The following is a 22,609-nucleotide window of genomic DNA, read 5'->3' as shown; positions in this document are numbered from 1 at the left end:
CGGGGGAGGGTCAGAGAGAGAGGGAGACACAGAATCGGAAACAGGCTCCAGGCTCTGAGCCATCAGCCCAGAGCCTGACGTGGGGCCCGAACCCACGGACCGCGAGATCGTGACCTGGCTGAAGTCGGACGCTTAACCGACTGCGCCACCCAGGCGCCCCTAATCATCTAGAATTCTTATACTTTTCACAGAGTTTCAAAATCTGTTATTCTGTTGCATAACAAAGAGCATAAGATAGAATGCTGGCCAATAAGAGAATTTCTCTAGACTATGAAATGAGACTTAGGTAATTTCTGTCTTACTAAAAACTGAACATAGACAGGACCTGCTAGGGGTGGCTATTTATCTAGTAACAGACCACATGTATAGTATCACTTTACATCAGGTGCTAGGCGGACTGAAGACCACCTGAATCTTCTGTTAGGATGCTCACATGAGTTTTGTGGCTCTTTGGCTTATATACCCCCACCCCAAGGTGACAGGACATCGTATTTCCTTTAAAAAAAAATAGCTAAATAAATTCTATTAATGCCCCATTCCTGTTAAAGGACACAGAAGTCAAAAGTTAAGTGGCCTTAGGACCAAGAGTGCCGAGTGCATGAGTGAGGTCTCATCCTAAACAACCAACGAGAAAATGCATCTCCAAAATCTTCCAGACCCAAACCATCTCCCTGGAGAGAATGACAGTAAGATGCCATCGACCAGACTGTCAAGGCCTTCCTATGTATAGCATGTAGCATTCTTTCCAGTTCAGCAATAGAATGTCTTAGAATGTTTCTAGGCAGCCCTTCCAGAACTACTTTTAAGGAATTTCCATTACCATTCTGTGTTGTTCAATACATCCAAAATATACTGATAATAGTAAGATCCACTGAGGTATATTTTTACCGCAGGAGATTAAGTTTCATAAATTATACTCCACAGGTTTACATAAAAGAATGGGAGTCCTAGCAGAAGTTTACTCCCGTTAAAATCATATGTTCCCTTTCTATGTAAACATTTACTTTGGGTTTTTTAAACCTTGAAGTAGTAGTTATCTTTAGTTTCATTCTGATCGGGGGGTTCTGTTCTTGGAAAATGTTTTTCAGAATTGATTCACTGGGAAACGTATCCATGTATAATGATGTAAAAATATTTTATGCCATACGCTATGATTACGTTGCAAAACATAAGTGAAAAACCGTGGAAGTTCAAAAGATTTGGCACTCTTACAGGCAGAAAGAACAGTAAACAAATTCAGGGAATAAGAAAAGGTTTCGTTATTGGTTTTCATTTTACAGGAACGTTATTTCAGAGTCCTATGTGAAGCCTCGTTTAAAAGAGCTGATCCGCTAGATAAAATCACTTAGGGATTCACTGTCTGACCTTCTTATCACTACTACAGCTTTACCTTATCATTTGACACCTGAGACCCCTTCCAAATACTGGGAGAGTTTCATTGTTCAGATGGCCTTCCAGTTAACCTGCGAAGGATTTTATTTAAATTCCGCAAAAATATCCACAAATTGAGACCACAGCGCAAAATATGTTTCTATTTATTACCACCACTTCCCTGCATTTCTCTGTCTCTGTGTTTTGATGTATGATTTTCTTGGTTTACGTTTTCACCTTATAATCCCTGCTCGTTTCTAAGTTGGCTTTCAGTGAACCAGCCCCTCCTCCCACGCACAAAGCGTCACCGGGCTCAGATAGAACAGCCCAGGGGCGGCTGCGTCTGACAGCCGAGTGCCCACCGGCAGATCCTTTGACCCCAACACCGCCTCACTCTCTGGACAATTTCCTGGATGAATTGGAGAAGCTTGGTGCTTTAACCTTACCAGCCGACCAAGCCAAACCAAATATCCTAGAGGAGATCATCCTCGAGATTAAGGAGGAGCCCTCAGATCTCCTCCCCTTGCCTCCAGCATCTGCACCTGCCAAATCCCCTTCTTCTCTGCTGCCTTTCCCCCGCTCAGGGGTGACCTCAGCTGCAGTCCGGCCTTCCGAGGCAACACCACTTCAAGATCCCAGAAAGACAACTCAGAACAAATGTGCAGGTTTGACAAAAATACGAAAGGGCTTTGGAGGCCCTGAGAAAGTACCCGAGGTCCTAGGTGACAAGTTTGTGGCCTCTGCACACACTAATGTGGCTCCCTTGCCCAAAAGTCTCCCCGCCATCGGGGAGGAAGATGAGGATATCTATGAGGGGTTTCTGTCAGGCATCCGAAGAGGGCCAGAGTGTCGAGAACCGGATGCCTTGTGGTGTGCCCGCGACGGCACAGAGGTGACACCAAGCCTGCACATCGAAGAGGAGGAAGAAGAGAGGCAACCTGACTGTTTAAAATATCCAGTAGCCACCCCCACAGACCCTAGGATCCCTAAGGAAGACAGCAGTGCAGTGAAAACCAGTACTGAGGTATTTTAACCTTGCCTAATTACCAAAGAGAACTAACCCGTCTTGACTATATTTAGCTAGTACAGTTAATCACATTACTAAACGTCAATTTTGGCATTGCCCTAAAAGGCTTCCTCTTAAGAAACACAAGCACTACGTAAGTTGGGGGTGGAGGGGTGTATGGAAACTCACCAAATTTTAGTAAGATGATGTAAATGTCTGATGTCATTCCATTATTTGATTGTGCCTAGAAATTCATATTTCAAACAGTCTATAATTGATAGTCTTCCTGACTTTTTGTTATTAATAATGATAGCTACATAGTTGAACTCTTACTGAGTATCAGACAGTGTTCTAAGAACTCTTCGTCAATGAGATGGGTTATCTTATTAGCCCCACTTGAGAAATTGGAAAACTGATACACAGAGAGACGAGTCCAATTCCAATGGCAGTTTGTAAAAAGGGAGAGAGACAGAACCAAAAGGCACGCCGGTACCCTTTTAACTCTCGGAAGAAATAATTTCTTCAGGTTGGTGACCACTTAAGACTACTAATGCATTTTCATCTTACAAAGAATCTTGAGCAATGATTTTCATTAGTAAAGAGGGGACATACCCTAAATCTTTAGTTTGTAAATTTTTCTCTTAAGACAAAAACAAAACTTCATTTCTCACATATATGTAACCTGTAATTTAGAAAGAAAATACGATTACTGGCAAATACTGAAATTAGGAAACAAAATGTTTTATATCATGCTACTCTGCAGTCACTTTCCCCCATGGATCGTCTATTTTAAAATCTTAGAAAACAAAAATAATTTTTAAAATCCCATAGTTTTCTATTAAGACCTTGCCAATAACAAATATAGAGGCACGTGGCCTGTACTACAGGACGTTCGTGGGCTTAAATAATGATCAGTGCCCATGAGACCCCTGGACATCCACAAAACCCCGAGGCTTGGCTAGTTCCTCAACCAGGAGAGAAAAGGTCATCTGCACAAAGAACCCAGCCATGCCTGTATTTGTATAAAATAAAACAAATACACTACTTAGTAAAAGAGATCATTCATTACAGAAAGTCAAGCATGTCTCTAAGTCAGTTATTCAAATAGCTGCTGCCACACATCAGTTCCCCGGCTTTGTAACTAACCAGCTAGAAATCGTAATCTACTTTACAAGCAAGTAACAAAGAGTCATTACAGGTTTGTAGTTTTTCCTTCATGTATAGAAGCAGCCATCCTGTGAATATATTCTAAAATTGTAGACTATGGGGGGTTCTTCTGTCCAGCCACCCACATCAGAAAAATGATCACACTCACTGGGGATTTTGAGTCAAATTCGCAAGAAAAAGTTAAGCAAGAATTTAAAGCAAGAATTTGTCATAAATGTCACTTCCCAGGGCATTTGGTAACTTGAACATTATTCAACTTTGGGGGATATTCTCTAAAGACCACATAACCTCATTCTGGGCACAAGCGTAATCACATCTTGTCTTTCCTCAATCTTTAAGCCGCCTTCATTTTCTCCGGGAGATCGAACGTCTACACCTTTTCCCAGCTGTGTCCTTCCCTCCCTTCCTTTCCATTCTCCCTGGGCCTCTGTCTCTGACTTGGCCTCTACACTTTCTCAGACTACCCAGCCCTACACACCTCCCCTTCTCCCTAAATACCCTTATCAACAGGAGATAAATTCACCAAAATTAAAGGTAACTGCATCCCGAGTGTGGTTTATTGCATGCCTTTAAATGAATTTTATTAATTAGATGTATTTAGATTTGTGCCATCTTACAAGTTCTAAGAAGTCGTGTAAATATTGGTTGCTAACTTTTAACATCATTGGCATGGCCTCTATCCCAAAAATTTAAAAGACACGCTTGCATACCCAGACTCAATTTTACATAGAAAAATAAAAAGCAATCATTAGGTATTTTTTTGGAGAACCATCCCATTCAAAGACATCAGCTTGGTGCCTGTCATCTCCTGTCACTTCTCAGTGGGCTCACTGCCTCCCACGTTTCTCACCCATCAGCAGGTTCAGCAGAGCCCGAGGGCAGGATGATCTTCAGTACTGTCTTGAGCTCTATTCTTCCACAAAACTGAAGTAAATTAATGAGGATGCAGGAATGATACTTCCCTTGGTTAACAGTTAACAAAGCACCCAACTCAGAGCCTTGCGGGCTGGCAGTTCTCCTAATTTTCAACTCCCCATAAGGACACCAGTAAAAAAGACTTTCAATAAAATTAATGACTGGCCCCGGAAAGACATTTAATGACAACCACAGCATGAAATGACTCCATCACAGAAAAGCTTGGCTTCTACAATCAGCATGATCCTGAAATCTCTTCCTTTAGACAAAAGGTGATAGACTTCAAATACTAACCCATCCTCACATCCAATGTTTTGAATGTGAATGAGAGCCTCTGCAGTTAAGGGAAAACTCGAAGGCTCTGGTAGAGTCGAGTTTCTTTACCAGGAAGCACCAACACCAGAGAAATGCCATCTGCACGATACTCCCAACTCCCATCACTAACCCCATCCAACAAAATAGTCCAATGTGAATGTGAATTCATCTTATGTGTGAAAGGAATTTTTGAAAAAGTGGAATAGTTTAAAGACTAGTTGCTCTTTGCCCTTTGAGATTTCATTTTGGCCGGCACGAAATAATTAGGAAATCTTAAAAATAATAATACTTTAGATATTATCTAAGACCAAGAATTTGCCCCACCCCACCCCCCGCCCCCATTCCTTCTGTGGTTCTCTTTTTAAGGCCAAAGTATTTATTCCCTGTCTTTCCCTACTTGTTCTTTAGCCCTTAAACTTAGTCAATAAATGGCTAAATAACTTTAGAATCAGTTTGGATTTTTAGAATTTAGAGAGATAAAGATCACTCACTGCCATTGTACTAACAAGGACAAAACCAAGATTTATGCAAGTTCATTCTTCAAGAACCAAGCTCAACTGATACACACGTTAGGTGTCAGTTGTTTGCAGAATGGTATGAGAGAATGGACATATTTACAATAACAATGTTTCCAAAGAATACTTTTCATAACTACATCAAATAACTAACTCCAGAAAAATAAAGTGGTTTTTCTCTCTATTTTATCTCATACTCAAGAGCAAATGATAACTTTCAATCCCGCCACTTTTGAAAACCTTATAAATGTCTTTTTCTATTCATTGGAAAGATATAAGTTGATGAATTCGTTGGTGCTTATTGTAAATATAAGTGCAAATTGAAACAGCTGCAAATCTCAGGCCATTATTATAGTTTAACCCCACGTCTGATACTGATAAACTGTGGAGGCTTGAGTCCTCTAAGAAGCCTTCCTATTTCTTCCATTTCAAGAATGTTACACGTTATGCTTGTTACCAAGAAAGTAACCCTGCACTAAAAGCAAAGATAAAATAAAATTTTAATAATGTTTTAGAAGGTATAGCATAGTGTGCATGAATCATTACACTTTTATCAATCCTTATCAACCATTTAATGCACTTTTATTCTTTTAATAAAATTTAATGCAATTTTACTCCTGTGAAGTATCTTCTGAGACAATGTAAGCCTGTCATATCCAATCCAAAATCTTCCATAAATGCAAAATTCACCAACACGTTATAGATGACAGAAGGCTGAAAATGTACATATAAATTATGAGCAATATATAAATCAGAAACCAATATTTTCTCTTCTATTTTGAACATCTTTTTTTAAATAATGGTTTTTCATAATAAAAATCATCATAATTCTCAGTTCTCCTATAAGCCGAACTTCCAATTCCATCTAAGAGACTTATGGCATGTGGACTCTTTATGAAGAGATAGAAGGGCTCTTCTTTGGGCTTCTTCCAAGAAACTCAATTTTTGTGGGCCCATTGGGAAGTCTCCTCACTCTAAAGCCATCCCATCAGAGAGTGACCCCCTTGAGCACGGTTTCCAACATGGAATTAAGCCCTGATTCTTCCTAATATGTCCAAATGATCTTTCCAGCTGTTTGTCCACATCATTCTAACAGCTAAATGTCTTTTTTCCTCTATGAACCTTGATTTTTGTAGAACCCCTCCCCGCATCAGTCGAAATGGGGACAGCTCTGCTGTGCCAAAAAACTCAAAATAACAACAGCTTAAACAACATACAAGTATATTTCTCTGGTACCTAAGTGTCGGGCATCCAGGGCTGGTATGTGGCTCCAGAATCATCAGAAAACCCAGGAGATTCCATTTTATTTTTGCACATCATCTCCCCAGTGAGAAGCCTCCACCGCCTGGTCCAAAGTGGTTGCACCAGCTCTCGCAGCCCCTTCCTATTGTGTATCCCGTCTGTCAGAACTTATCACATGAGCACATTTAGATCCAAGGAAGACTTTATTCAGAAGGTCCATGTGCCTATCAGGATTCTAGGACGGAGGACAGACAAAAAAAGAATGGATACTGGAGCACATCAAGCATTCTCTGCCATAACCCTTTAGAGAAAAACGCTTAATGCATTTCATATCCACAGACTGCAGATTTGAGGTCAGTCATTATAAAAACTTTCTTTAGTGAGAGTTTAGAAAATCATGTTTTTATTGAAGAGTCCTTTCTCTAGTCCCGCTGAAGTTCCCATAAGGGACTCAAATACTTGTCAAGGACAAGTGGTAGATCCTGTCCACTACTGGAAAGAAAATAAAGCATACTCACACACAAGAAAGGTTAGCTTATTCACTGTCCCATTAAAAATCTTACTTTGGAAGAACGCCAAAATAGTCACAAGGTGGAGTCAGGACAATATTCAGTATTTAATTATATTTCACCACTTCCCCCCAGAAAAGCCGTGTTTTCTTCCTATGTGTTTTGTCAGAAAATTTGCCCCGACAAGCAGTTGAGACTTTTTATGAAACTTTATGGGTATTGAGTGAAATTTCCCTCTATTTTACCTTGCATCTACTCAAATGTGCACACACACACACAAAAAAAAACCCAGGTCCAATCTGAGGGTGTCTTGAATCCCACTGTTAAACATTCTATTAAAGACATACAAATTCTTGTATGTGTTCTTAGCCATCGATATCACACTCAAACATCTTCTTTATGCCAGCTTCTCTCTGAAAGTCTTTCTCTGCTGTGCCTGTTGAGTTCCGTATGAAAGTGGCACCTGACGCCTGTGGCGTGAAACCTACAGGCAGCCAGAAGAGCTGTCTGCAGACTGGTGAACCCTTCCCGCTCTGCTGCTATGCAAGAGTTTGGCATGCTGCGTGCGTGTGCATGAAAAAACAAAACAGGAAAGCTTCTCCTGAAGGCTGTAAACCGAAGACAAGAACTAACTAACCTCTTATGGCTTTTCCAGGCTGACTTAAAAAGCGAGATATTTGTCTTGGGTAAGCCTCCGCGTAGCCCAGTGATGTCTAGGAGACACTGCAGCTCACCTGTCAGAGGGCTCAGCGGTTCCCACAGGGTAGGGTCAGAACGCCCCACCTTGAGCCAGGCACCCTGGCCATTTGCCCCCAGTGGGTGGCTCCTCCTTAATTGTCATTGCTGTGCTTTGTCCGTAAAGTAGGGCCAGAGGTACCCTTGAGACAAAGTGACCCCAACCATGATGAGCTATGAAATCAGATCAACACAAAAATCCTCTGCTGTCTTTAAGCAATGTGTTTTCCTTTTGTGTGTGTGTGTGTGTGTGTGTGTGTGTATGCGTGTAAGCTTTCCAAAATCCAAAAAGGTCTGACCAGATTCTCATGGTACAAAGGAGGGCGTAGCGTATGTCGTCTTCTACGTCCATCTCAGGCTTCCACGTTCTCTGTAAATCGCTGTTTTCCAGTCATGGTTTTTAGTGCGAAGAATAAGGCTGCTACCAATCATATACTGAACTCGCATGCTCCAGTGATGTTTGCTTCTGTGGCATTCCGTTTATTTCAGTTTCTTGTTTTGTTTTGTTTTTCCCTTTAAATCCACGATTCTTGTTGCAAAATACCCTGTTGCTCTGGTGATGTGTGCTACATTCACTCCATGACGCTTTTTAAGCCAATGCTACTGCCCTGGACTCCAGATACTCCCAGGCTCTTGACAGCTTTGATTGAATTTAAAGGTGAAATTACTTTCCCCTGTAACTCTTTGGTTCTGTAACATCACATCAAAAGCGCTTTCCTATGAACGGGTTGTAAATGGTATTATCAGTTCTGGGGAAGGCAGCCAAGGCTTGTAGGGATTTCCATCTCCTCAAAAGTCAGTCTTTTCACCATTTCTATTTGATAAACCCTGGTTTAACCTCACCTGGTCTATTACATGACTATGCTTTGCAAATATTTAAGGGCCCAATTGATTGCAAAGAGGATTTCCTTTTCTACTTTCAAAAAATGTAGATACCTCTCTGTGTTTATGCCAATTTTGTGCTTTTTGCTTTGCATAATGAGACCTCACTTTGTTTCTGAGGTAGAGATTTGGGTTGCCATAGAGAAAGAGGAATGTTGATTTGAAGAGATTCTTAGACTCACTCACACAAGGGCCTTCTAGAGCCAAAACAAAAAGAAAGATTTTTCCACAATTAATGTGGCCCAGCCATAAATTTCCCATGGGTCAATGAGATGCTATGTTTTGGGTCACCTCAAGTTTTTTTTCTTTGCCAGATGTATACATTATGTACTTATATGTGTTTGTGTGGAACATACATTTTCTATATTCTTTAGATTCATCCAAAGTTGTATACCATCATTTAAGAAGGAAAAATAATCCTATAAACATAAACATGGGACTGTTATTAGGGGAATGTCATCGAATTCTGGTTGGCAAATACTACACCTAACATTTTCTGGAAAAAAATTGACTGAAAAACTCTAGAAGTGCTTATAACTCTTTCAAATATTCTTCCACATTAGTATTTAAAGTAACAGCCAATCCTCACTCAAGAATCACCAAATACTAGATAGAGCTACCAGAAATGCCTCTGCCGAAGCACAGATAGACAAATGGCTTCTGGACAGATTGCATCTCCCCATCTGAGCTAGGCAAGTAGATGTTTTACTGAAACCAGAGATTTTAGGATATTTCAGACCAGTTCCCTTATGGTTAGGTTGGTTCTGGCTTTGAATATTAGTGTGTGCTTAAAACTTGTCCTATTTGTATCTGTTTTGATAACTTTAAAAAAAAATAGCTACACTAAAAGAGAGAGAGAGGGAAAAAAAAAAAAAGATGGCTACATTGCCGAGGAAAAAAGTTAAATATTGAGGATTCCATGAAAACAACATGGCGCTTCATTGGGTTTTCCAATTTTACTATACCCTTAAGACTCTCTGAATGTCACAAGTGTATATTCTATATTGCTCACAACACTGCTAAGAAGTTATGAGTAATGAGCAGAGTTAAAACAAACAAGCACAGACCTAAAATACGGGTGGCTACACAGAGATCTTCTCTCAAGAATTTAAAACACGGGAAGGGAAGCAGGTAGTCAGAAAGACACATGAATGTCTATTCCACAGCGTTCTGTGGTCTTTAAAGTAGCCTTTCAAAACGAACCCAGGCTGAAGGAACGAACTTTGTGAGAGAGCTGTCCGAAGGCAGAAACTTTTAGCTTGTTGCTTCCACTAATCACCATTCGGTGGCAATAGAGCGCAAATACGTTACAGATCTTTTCCTCAAGGTTTGCGCCTTATAACACCAGGGCGGGGGGAAAGGCAAAAGATAGTCTCCTAAGATAATTGGCTTGAGTATCCATATAGAACATAAACACCTGCCTAAAAGACAAAATAAAGATGCCGATCCACCTAATCCATCACAGTCATCTTTTACTATGAGTGCCAGTCAACATTTTAATTCTGTTTCTTCTTTTTACTTATTTGTGATTTAAGAAATGATCTTTGAGTTTGGGTTCACTGATCCGAAAAATGAAGCTGAATTGTTACCATGACTGTTTTTACAGGACTGGGACACTTGAGAATTAATTGGCACAGCTCTCTGACAACAGAGGGTTAAGGTTGATGAGGGCACCTATACATAACGGAGGAAGTGTGTCTGTGGGAACGGATTCCCTGAGGGGGACAAGATTCTAATCACCATCCTGACCAACTCTTTGGTTTTAGAGAAAAGGAAGCTCAGGCACATATCCAAGGCTACATTGGTAGTCAGTGCCAATACCATGAAGACAGGAATGTGCCCTATTAATGCTACTTGTCCCTCTATGGACCAAATATTTTTTAAATAAGTTAATTCAAATACTGTAGCTAGTCACATTTCCTCAAAACTGGTTCCTAACTATCCAGATTCACATGGAGATGATTCCTGTTAAAGGTAAACTTAGAAAAGTTCCTGAAGTCACCAAGATAATAGTGCTAATAAAGGCTGCGATAAATCTTGGCCTGAGCATGTGAAAAGTATAGAGACCTGGTAAGTCAGAAAAGGGGGTGGGAGGTTCATTAAAGGCTATAAAGGAAGAGAAAAGACATACTGAGAAGGATTGGTAAAAACAAGGACATTACTGGCTGGCTCGCCCAGGAACGTGAGTCCCCTTGAGACATAGACCCCTGTGGCATTAAGGGAGCCACATACTTCTGGCAACAGCCCCATGTTCCCAGTTGTCAAAGGGATGATTCATTTAAACAACTTATGGTGTGAGTTGAATTAAAGGAATTAAAGTAGAATTGTAATGATGACAACAAGAGGTCCCATATGGACTTTAAAAGTAGAATGTTTTATTTCAATGAACAATCTGATTTTTAAAGCCATATTTAGGGGCACCTGGGTGGCTCAGTCGGTTAAGAATCTGACTTCAGCTTAGGTCCTGATCTCATGGTTCGTGGGTTCGAGCCCCATGTCAGGCTCTGTGCTGATAGCTCGGAGCCTAGAGACTGCTTCAGATTCTGTGTCTCCCTCTCTCTCTCTGTTCCTCCCCGCCTCGCACTCTGTGTGTGTATGTCTCTCTCTCAAAAATGAATAAACGTTTAAAAAAATTAAAAAATTAGGTCATATTCACATTTAACAGAAAAGAGCAATGAAATTCGACCTCCCAGATTTACCAAGCACCGGATGCCATGATAGAAAAGTAAAACTTTTACTCAACTTAAAAATATTAGAATGACTTAAACATGTAGAAAGAGCACAATGAAATACATTTTACAAAACGTTTTCTCTGAAGATAAGAAAAGATCATCAGATGATATTTTCTTACTTATAACTTTGTTCTGCACTGTAACTGGTGCTATGATGTTTTTGCGAGACAACAGTAGCTGTCCTCGAATGGGCTTTGAAATACAGCATTTTGATTTTTTTAATTCCATTTTTAAATTTTTTTGAGCGATTAACATGAGCATTTTCAATATCATGTGGCTTGAATGTATAATCTTTGGCCAGAAATTTTACTCCTGGAAGTGTGTTCTAAAGAATGTCCAAAAGAAGTAAATACTTCTTTGTATAAAAATGTTTATAGCATTGCTGCTTATGAACGTGTAAAAAGGCTAGACTAACCTTAACTTCGAAAACAAAAAAGAGAAATGGTTAGGAAAACTAAAAAAATATATCTACACCAACGTGAGGGCATATTATTCTGCAGTGGCTTAAAATGAAAAAGAAGACTAGACAACTATCAGAAAATATTAATAGTAATTGATATATATGTATTTTATTTCTGCATAAAAGTTATATATATATGATTGGATGAGGATTTGAAGAAATTTAATAGGATATAGGCTTGTGGATGGCTTATATTTATTTTACATACAATATTTACTTATTTATATTTTTATGTATGTATTATTTATATATAAGAATTATAGAATTATTCAATATATTTATATTGAATTAAAATGGTTAGAAAATGGTTTAGTTTTGACTTCTCTTAAAATAGTATATTTTATCATTTTAATAATAAATACATTGTGAGTAATTTTATATTGATTTATAGAAGTTTTGTATTCTGAAGCCATACACGTTTCCAATCATTTCCATCTACTCTGTAGTCTTAGGTTTATATATTCCATCCACAGACTGCTGAGTGAAATTTCTAAAAAGTAAACACTTCCAATTAATAGACTGAATGCTTAAAGTTTTAGTAATGTAAGTGCCTGGTATCCTTTTTTTTTTTTTTAATGGTTATTTATTTTTGAGAGAGCACAAGCGGGGAAGGGGCAAAGAGAGAGGGACAGAGGATATGAAGCGGGCTCTGTGTTGACAGCTGCCAGCAGTAAGCCCGATGTGGGGCTCGAACTCATGAACCTGTGAGATCATGACCTGAGCCGAAGTTAGACGCTCAACCGACTGAGTCACCCAGGTGCTCTAAGCGCCTCACCTTCTTATGCTAGAAAGACAGCTTGGATGGGAGGGGAGTGAATACAGAATTGAGGAAGGGGAGCAAATTATAGACTCATAGACTGAAAGGAACCCCAGAGTTCTCCATCCATTCTTGGACCAGTGGGATTTTTATGGACAATTTGCAGGGTAAAATTCCCAGCCTGTCAGTAATCCACTCATAATGCAGGGACCCACGAATTGGCCCTGATGTCTAAGGACATGGATCCATCTAACTCAGTGGTCATCAAGAAGTCACTTTTATAAGTGTCATGCAAACGCCTACGTATCGCATTTTAGCACGCAGCCATCATTTAGAAGAGGATGGCTTTGAACTGTGTTGTGAATGAATTGTAATATGTTTCTTTCCCTGAAATGGTAACATTTAGGTAGTCGGTAGAAACGACGTTGAGTTTACATATTCGACAAACATGTTAACTTTCATTCGTTGCAATATTTGTGTGGATATGTGGGATGCTAAGGTTTGTCATTTCCAATATTATAAGTATCTATTACAGATACTGGTCTTGATGCTTAGTTTAAAAAGAAAGGAAACTCTTTTGAGAGTTCAGTGCACTGGGAATTTCTACCAATATTTCTCTTCTAAGGTAAAATGTTACATGTTACCTGGATATTGTTTGTTACCCTCTAGTTAAAGTTCTCTGTTTTCTCTTTCTAAAAATGCATGTGTTCTCTCAACATTGAGAACAGAGAGTGTTAATTCAAATGTAGCATGGGATGTCTGCCTATCTACATTTTCATCCGTACCGTATGTGAAAATGTTGTCTGTGAAGGAAAAGTAGAATGAATGTGGATACTTTGCCGTTAGACTAAATGTGGTTTATTTTCCGCTTGTTTGAGAAAACGCTGAAGAATAAGGTTGTATGAAGGTGTCCAGATTTCCCATTCTAGTGATTTGGTGTCTATGTTCTTGCCATATTCCTGGCCTTTGAAAAATCAATGGGACTAAACCCTGACTTTTCCTTAAAGCTTGAACAGACTAGATTCTAGATACATTCCAAATATTTGAACCTTGGTTATTTTCATTTAATTCAAAGCACCCTTCAAAATATTTGGATTATTAATCCTGCAGAAACCCTTTATTTGGTTTTTTTTTTCCTTCCTCTTGGTTTTTTACAACAGGAAATATTAAATGTCAAGAAAAGTACCATGCCATTATCCAAATTATCTTTTACTTAGTACCAGTTTAAACGCTGATTACATTGAAAATCATTTCATTTCAGCCACAGCGTCCTGTGTTTACTCATGAAAACATTCAAGGTGGGGGGGAACCGTAAGTATTCTTCTTATCTTCTAAGTTCAAGACTAACCTTGACTCACAAAACAGACAACTGGTGTACCAAAACAGAGGATTTTGCAAGTGAAAGAGGACAAAGTAACTAAAATGAGGCCTCTGTGATCGGTCTCTTTCATAACGTAGAGCAGAAGTTCATTTTAAAAAGAAACCCAATCATTTTGCATAGCAGCCTTCGATTTACACACCAGAAAAACCTAACGGCGCCCCAGTGATGCCTAAGATTTACCAATCTGCCTCCCTGTTTGTTCTACCAACCATGCAAATTCCAGTAACCACGGCTGTAGAGACACAGAAGTGTCCTAACAGTGGTTGTACACATATCTGAAGACCAGAAGAACGTCAAAGTAGACCAGAAGTGAGAAGTCAGTAACAAAATTCCAAGGTGACCTTTTGACAAAGGTCTTCGGGAATGGCAGCGTATTCAAACGGTCACTGTCATTCAGTTAAATGCCTTTTCCCGCTTACAAATTCCCTCTCCTCTCTGACCCACAAGTCACCTCAAATCGAAGGTGTCACACATTGTCTTTAAGATGCTCTTTGGCGTGTGTATCTGTTCCTGCTCCATTTTGCCCGTAATAGATGTTCAGCGGCGACCTACTTCCCACTGGCTACTGCCTAGCCTGTAAGTCAGGAGCTAGACCCCTGGGAAGGAGCACGGATGGGAGCACGGACGGAACTAAACCTTGTGAGGTACCCCTGAGCACAAGCAGGGCCTCCAGCCACGGCGGCGCACGCCCTGCCCCCCTGGGGTAGAGCAAGTGGCCTGGAGCCTTCCTGACCTCTGGCTCCCTCCTCACTTCTCAGGGACCTGGCAGTGAGCTGAAAGCATGCTCTTCAGAAACCATCTCTCACCTGAGACTGCCTGTCACCGAGTCCAGCCAGCAAGGTTTTCTTGTTAGGGAAAGATTATGAAAAGAACACGCTGGAAGTAAGAAGCATTCCGAGTTCCATTTAACTGAAAAAAATTTTTAAAAAAATCAAGTATGACCTGTAATTCTAAAGTTTTGGTTTGTTGCCTTATTGAAGCAAATGATAGGAACACAACACAAAAAATAAATTCCGGGCCCGTTTAGGTCTATTGTGTTACCAGCACATCGTATTAAGCAGCTGTTACGGAGATTACGCATTAATAGGTATATTATGTTATACTGTTTTATGTCATAGAAAGTTAATACTTCCAAGTGTGGTCATTTGGGTATTTATGGAAACCACAGAGCTCACAGGTGGGAGAAGGCACTTTTTCAAGGTCCTGCTGTGGACTTTAGAAACATCTACTAAACATTACTAAATTTCTATTTGATTACAACCCCAAGGAGTGGGATGATGGGGTGTCACTTAATTTCTTTCATTTAAAAAATAGATTGGAATGAAAATAGGTACCTAAGGTTATAATGTTGCCGCAATTCAGAACTATAATAAAATGTGTTACAGGAGACATTGCAAGTTATAGAGACAGCTTCAAACTTGGCTGAGCATTTTTTATTTAAAAGACAAATTTCTTTTTGAAGCATCCTGACCTCACCACCATCATTCATCTCACCGACACATCTTTCAAAATAGCATTTTAATTGTAATTCGGCTGCATTTCCTGTCGTGCAACACTGGTTTTGAAAGCCAGCAGAGGCAGAGGGGTTTCCGGAAGGTTTGTTTATGTTTTCCATGAAACTCCCAATTTTTTTCCTTTTTTTTTTTTTTTTTTTTTAATGTGTGTGTGGTCTAATTAAACCCGAATGGTAAGTAAATGTTGAGGAGCATACTGGCTTTTGTCATACCAAAGTGAAGTAGGAGTTTGTGCCAATTTTGGTTTTTTTAGCCCTTGGGACCTTGAGATTCTTCAAGCAGCTGGGGTTTGGTGGCCTTAAATGGGCCTGTCTCCATAAGAGTTTGGACAAGTGCCCGAGGGAAGAAGGCTGAAGCCTCAAAAGCTCAATCAGAGAATCAGTGTTTCCCAAAGGGAGAGCTTCAATGTATATCCATAGAATCAGCAGCCCAGGAATGACTTTCTCCCTCAAATGTGACACTGGCAAAGGGACCAGGTTGAAATCAACTTTCCCCATATGAATTTAGAAAAGATAGCGTCCCTTCACCAGAGCAGCCTCCAAATCAAATCCTTAAAGCAAATAACAAAATAATAGGTCTCCTCTAATCAGGGCTGGCCCTGTGGAAATACCGAAATTAAGCAATGTTGGTTTTCAACACCTCCCTGTCTTTTTTACCACTGCTCTGGGATTCTGGCTACCTTTCTCTGTCCTTCTCCTTAATCAGAATCCTTTTTCAACAGAAGACATCAGATGCCCAGTTTCAAAAGAGTACAAGTGGCAGAAAAGATTCCCTAGCAGGATAAAATATTAACAGGGAAAGACAGCTCTAATGTGATTTCAGGCTTTGGTACCAGCCAGAGAAAATAATGTATTCTAGGAGATGATGTTAGGCATCACATCTCACCAGCTCTTTCCCAGACAACCACCACCATCGCTAACCCCCACCACAAGCCAACTTTATCTGGGTCCCCCAATCTGAAAAAGTTCATGGACAGAGAGGAAAGCCAACGGAGCCATGTCCCTGATTTATGACATGCTGTTTGCGTTCAAATGATAGAATAGTTTTGTTCCACCAAGATGTGATTTTCTGACTGAATGAAGTAATTAGATGTAAATCATTCTTGTTCCAGCAGTATTCAATATTATCTGCTTTCTAAAGTTGACCTTAAAAATCCAAAGTGCCCTGAAATGTGGTTTTTATTTTCTTGCATTGGCAGAATTACACAACTGTTATAAGAAGCAGCAAAAACAAAAGTTCACTGAGTTTTTAAAATCCCCCTCATTCTATTGGTAATATTTTAATAGTGATAGAAAGTTTTCATGTTAATTGCATATCAATTGCTTCTTGAACTGCTCAGCTGCTAGGACTTGTGTCTTCACTTTCCGAAATGCCAATCCATGTTAATATGCAGTAAAATACATACTATTTTGTTAACCACAAATTCAATTTTACTGATCAATGTCACCCAAATAAAGGCATTCAAAGAATTCAGGCAGAGAAAGGAAACTGGTAGCATTCTGTCAGTAATTCTTTTTTACATAAAATTATTTCAAGGGAGAGTTCCAACACCAAACACAATTTCTCCAGAACCTATTTTAAAACGAAACTTATACCCATAATCTATTGTTTGATATTGGCTCAGTAATCAGTGAGCATAGAATACACCTGCTTGACTTCAGAGGTGAATTACATCAGATTTTCAAATTCTAAATCCTCATAGAACACTGATTCAAACTATAAAACTAAGTAGCTGTAAAGAATTCCTGTTGGCGGAAAAAATAACCTTTTCTTTTACAGTAATCCCCACATAGCGATTTAGAAGACATGACTAACACAGTTTGCACATCTCAATTTAGAATCACTTGAAAATTCAACTTGGAAGTCCCAATTATTTGCTTTTGATTATAGTCAGCTAAACCTGTAACCCTTTCTCATTTTTACATTGCGGGATAATGCACATATCACTTCTTTTATATTCTATACTCTTATTTAATGTCTTCATGATATCTATGAGTGGACAATTGGAATCCAGGCCTGATTTAGAAATGTCAAAATGTTTTAATCCAACTTGTGGATACTCTAACCTTCCACTGTAGTTTTGAAATGCTATCAGAGTGGTCTAAGTCCCATGAAAATCTAAATATTTCTATTTACTTTTCACGCTTACCAAAGATTTATACTAATTTCACATGTTAATAAGAATAGAAACGTTGAAAGTAAAATGACTATTGTATAATTTTCTATGGTTTCACAAAGGTGTAAAGATTTGTTTTTAAACGCATCCATTTGTCCTGTTTAAGGTTTCAGGCTCTGTATAACTATACTCCTAGGAATGAAGATGAGCTGGAACTCAGAGAAAGCGATGTCATTGATGTGATGGAGAAGTGTGACGATGGATGGTTTGTGGGTATGTGTACACTTCCTTCCACACCCTCCTTCCACACCCCTTTGGCCGCCTTAGAACTTGCTCGTATTTGCTCACTTGCGATAGACAAAGGCACTTGCGATGCCTCGGATCTTTCACACATTGCCCTGCATTTTTAATATGGCTTAGTATCTACTGCTTTGGCCATATGTGATTTTTCTGCTAGTTTTAGTTCCACTTCCACTGAGAGAAGCAAATGTCTTCGAATAGCACCAACCAGGAAAGACTGAGGTCTAAGAACCATAACAACGGTGTTTCCTAAACGAGAAACAGTATCACTCTGTCGGGTGGGCGGTTAGGTGTCCGCAGTGAGGATCTAATTGGAAAAAAAACAAGACGCAGCGAGCAGTTCATCTACTTACTAGGTCTGATGTTAAGTGCCCTGAAAGTTCAATGATCCACCTTTATGTTAATTTTTGGTAAAAGTTGAGAGAGGTTCCATTCTTACCACTTAAAAGGCAATCACGTTCTTACCATCTTAAAAGAAGACTAGAGCTTTTCTGAGAAAACTTTTGTAGATAAGAGAATCATACAATGGGACACACAGGAAAGAGGGAAAGAAAGAAAGAAAGAAAGAAAGAAAGAAAGAAAGAAAGAAAGAAAGAAAGAAAGAAAGAAAAGAAAGAGAGAAAGAAAGAAAGAAAGAAAGAAAGAAAGAAAGAAAGAAAGGCAGGCACAGGGGAGAGAGGAGACAAGATGAGGGAACCAGGGCTTTCTATAGACAGGTAATCAGTGAGGAAAATAATCAAAGAACCGAGCAGACACCAGCCTCTGCTTCTGTTCATATTAATCCCCCCATTTAGAACAAAAGTAAATGGCTAACCCACACAGAGGAAAAGAAAATCAATCAAACCAAGACAAGAAGTTCCAGAATGTAAATGAAACCGTAGAGCCTCTCTTCACTCCATTCGCGCTAGAAATCGTAAGGAAGAATTCAGCACACCAACCTTTATTAACGGTTTCAAAGGAATTCTGTTATTTGAAACCAAAGGCAATCATGATGAGGGCCAGTCGTACCTGATGATGAACCCCTGTCTACAAATAGTTCTTGGCCTTTTTTTTTTCTTTAGTGACTGTAAATTTTTATGTTTTATCAAGGACTCTGGCAGTGCTATTTGTAAATGAATGAGGCGGCATTCAGCGTGATCTTCTATGACATCACAAAACTGGATGGTCCCTGATAGGCCATTGTTACACCGAGCCGCACTTTTCTAGTCCATCCCATCACACTGCCAGCCTTGTCTTTATTTAGATTGTCCTTGAAAACGTCACTTCCCCCATTGCTTTTTCCTTTCCTCACTCTTGCCTAGCAGCCTTGGTGATGGAGCATCGTTATACTTAATATCATTACACTTAAAAACCCACCTCCTCAGCAGGATTGTCTTTCCCTTCAGGCAGGGAGGCTGAGCTTTTTTTTCCCCCGTTAGTCTGGTGCGGGCTGGGAGCGCAGCGCCGAACCTTAGGAGGCAGTGAAGGCGGCAGGCAGTACAAATAAAACCGCTCACTTTGTCTGCTATGCCTTCCAGTGAGTTTGCTCTCTTTCCCAAACCCTGCTGGGCTTGCTCTCTTAGTGAAGGCTCGTAAATGAAGAGCTTTCAAGACCGCAAAGAAAAACCGATTATTTCATTGCTGTCCGTTTCATTTGCTGCTTCTATTTTCAGGAACCTCGAGAAGAACCAAATTCTTTGGTACTTTTCCCGGAAACTATGTCAAGAGACTGTGAATCACTCTCCCTCCTTTTTACGCTGCATTTCAGCACCACATCTGTATAACCTTGCCTGAAAGATACCCTTAGGCCTCCTCCTCCCGCTATCCTGCCTTCCAGTTTCCAGTAGAAGTCACCCACTGTCACCATCTCTATCTGCCACCAGACCACCAGCAAAGGAACTTCCTGCTGCCCCGCCCTGGGGAGGCTAGCAGACTTGCTTCCGCATGAAAAGTGCATATCCCTGATGTCTGCTCTAAACTTTGAGAAGTCGATACGTGAGATCAGAAAGAAAATCATTGTAGTTAGAAAGGGTTACGTATTTGAGGCAAAAAAAAAAAAGAAAGAAAATGTCTCAAGGAGACTCTCTAGTTCACTTCGAAAGATATTCTCCCCTCAGGCAGCCAGAGATTGTGTATTACTAAATGCTGTGTTTGCATTTTCGCATCCTTAGCTTGGCAGTGTATTTTCCTTTCACGGGTTTGCCTAGTGTCCTGGTTTACACGACATGAAAACTGTACTTCGGCTATCGTTTGCCTGCACTTATATATTGTAATACGCACAGTGATTACAAAAATCTAAAGCAAGAGTAGGAAAGTTAATCCGAATGAGTGTGATTTTGTTGATTGAATGTGAGTTTTCAAATAGGAGCCTTTTCCTGCAGTCTCTTCTGTACTTTTTAGAAGTGCAAACCGTAAGTGATTAAGAGCCTTTGGTAATAATCATGAGACTATAAGAGGTTTAGCTAGACTACAAAAAAAAAAAACAAAAACAAAAACAAAAAAAACCCTATTGTGTTGTAAAGTTGCATTGCTATTTTATATTAAAATGTAATAATCAGCATCATGAACAATGAGCTCTTAGTGTTTTATTTATCTGATAAAATTTTAATAAAAACAGTGTTAGTGAGAGGTGCAAAGAATTATCCTAACGTAGACACTTGAAAGTATCTGTAAGCAATATTCATAGGTAAGATTTCACTGTGTGCACACATATACATTTGAGATTGTGTGAAAACAGACAATCCATATGGTATGTTGTACATTTTATGGAAATGTAAAGGAATCCCACACATTATTTTATAGAAATAGAGTACTTCAGAAGCATCACAAGTATGAAGGCTGGTTTTAGCAAGGATTATGATCAATACAATTATTTTTACTATGATAATTATTTTTCTTCTATGGAACTCAGAATCCTGGCTACATTTGAGGACAGGAATATGTTGAGCCTGATTTTCCTGGTGTGTGTAAAAATATTTCCTCGGAATACATTAGGCACTTTTTAGAGGCAATGTTAAATCATTCGGGTTATATTTTCTGCCCTGAAGTAGACATTTACAAAATGGTTTTGGGACCTGAAAGATTTAATGTGGTCAACAGTGCCTGAATTACACATACCTTGAGAACTAGCTTTGTATTTCTTATGACTTTGCATAAGAACTATTCATATTTGGATCTTGAGCACCTTATAGATAAAACTTTTTATGGCGTTTCTTCTGTGGACAGTGATTGATCTTTTCACAATGTACGTAGACCCTAGCATTTTGTACATATGTTTGCTCTTTTGTACAGACTATTTAGTTGTTGAGAAAATGGGAATTTCCTAATTTGGTCTTTATCCTTCACTTTAAACTAAGCTAAAACACTTTCAACAGATTATCCTTTACATATCCCACAGATCACAAGCACGCCTTGATTGCGCGATTCTGTAAGATAGCATTTATGCAAAAGTTTATGAACTTACAAGATATGAGCAGCCAAACTGAAATGTACATAAATACTGATTACAGAGGAATCTCATTAGAAAGAAGGTAAAGAAACATCTTTGAGTAGACTACCTTGATTACTGTCAAATTCACAAGCAGCTTTATATTTTAAAGGCTTTGGGTTTGAAATTGAGTCAACTGCATGCAGCTTTGCTGATAAATGAATATTTATCTTTGATGCCATTTATGAGAAAAGATTTCAATATCTGTTGCCTGTCATATTTAAGAAAAATTACTGTTTCTACTCTCTGTATCTGATTTTAAAAGGAAAAATATTCATACCTGGCTTTCAGCTTATTGACTTTGAATTCTTATAAGCGAAGGTCATTGTGTTTTTCTTGAATAGACATCTAATAAATTTTGCTTGGAAGTATACCTTAGTTTTTCTTTTTGACATTTCTCCGTAAGAAAATTGTGTAGTTAACCCCCAATTTCTTCCGTAAGCCAAGAGAAAATGCACTTACTCTATGTTCTCCTGATACACAAATGGAGAAAAGATGTATATGCATCAGCTCAGAGAAGAAATATTCTTTAAACTCATCACTAAACCTCATTTGCGGAATGAATACTCTTTGGCTGAAAATCACCACTCAGCTAAAAGCAACACATTTAAAAATATTTCTGCCTCAGAAACAGCTATTTTTCCAAGAAGAAGTTAATTACATGAAGTTGGAAGCGCTTTCTCAACTCAACTACCTTAAATTTTAAAATTACTTCCCTAAAAAGCTTTATCACCATCGGCATGGGCAGTCCCTGGTAATACCCACAAGCTTTTGGCAAATTTCAAATTATGTGCTTTTCTCACACACAAATAGTAAAGGGCCAGCTCCCCACCTTGGATCCTTTCTAATAGACCTTGGACCCTTGTGGCTCTATGTGTATCAGCCCTCATCGACATCTATCTCTCGCATTCAGAAACACATACATTCCTCTGTTGGCAATTGCGTTATCAGAGGTGTTTTGTCAAATTGGTTCACCTTATTTCTCACCTTGGACCCTTCCATTCCATTGGATAACTTCCACTGTATATTAGCTCTCCACCAAAATGTGTTCCCTTTGTGTGAAGAATATGCCCCAGAATATTCTTTTGTTCCTGTTTCCATCAGAGCATTTATGGGTAATTTCACCAGGTGAATCTGAATCTGATAAGGTCGGGGTGCTTATTTGTGTGCTCCGGGTGTCTCCCATTGCTCTCTTCAAGTGAATCTCTTGCCAAATGATCAACACC

General features: G+C 39.3%; 1 protein-coding gene across 50 annotated transcripts in view; it reads left to right on the top strand.

Moving 5' to 3' along the window:
* SORBS2 (sorbin and SH3 domain containing 2) overlaps positions 1 to 21,756 on the top strand; it is a 355,465-nt gene extending 333,709 nt beyond the window's left edge. For 24 of the 50 annotated variants that reach the window (XM_043559221.1, XM_043559040.1, XM_043558986.1 and 21 more), the window contains 3 exons: positions 13,868 to 13,917; positions 17,784 to 17,890; positions 19,570 to 21,756. In XM_043559221.1, coding sequence (XP_043415156.1) covers positions 13,868 to 13,917; positions 17,784 to 17,890; positions 19,570 to 19,631 — 219 coding nt within the window. In that variant the 3' untranslated portion in view covers positions 19,632 to 21,756. Of the gene's footprint in view, positions 1 to 1,633; positions 9,514 to 13,867; positions 13,918 to 17,783; positions 17,891 to 19,569 lie in introns of those variants that run through there. The other 26 variants (XM_043558887.1, XM_043558920.1, XM_043558909.1 and 23 more) reach the window with 2 other exon arrangements.
* Positions 21,757 to 22,609: the final 853 nt, after the last annotated feature.

The sequence above is a fragment of the Prionailurus bengalensis genome, chromosome B1 (genome assembly GCF_016509475.1).
Source record: "Prionailurus bengalensis isolate Pbe53 chromosome B1, Fcat_Pben_1.1_paternal_pri, whole genome shotgun sequence".
Taxonomy (NCBI): Eukaryota; Metazoa; Chordata; class Mammalia; order Carnivora; family Felidae; genus Prionailurus; species Prionailurus bengalensis.
This window is presented reverse-complemented; position numbering and strand designations above follow the sequence as displayed.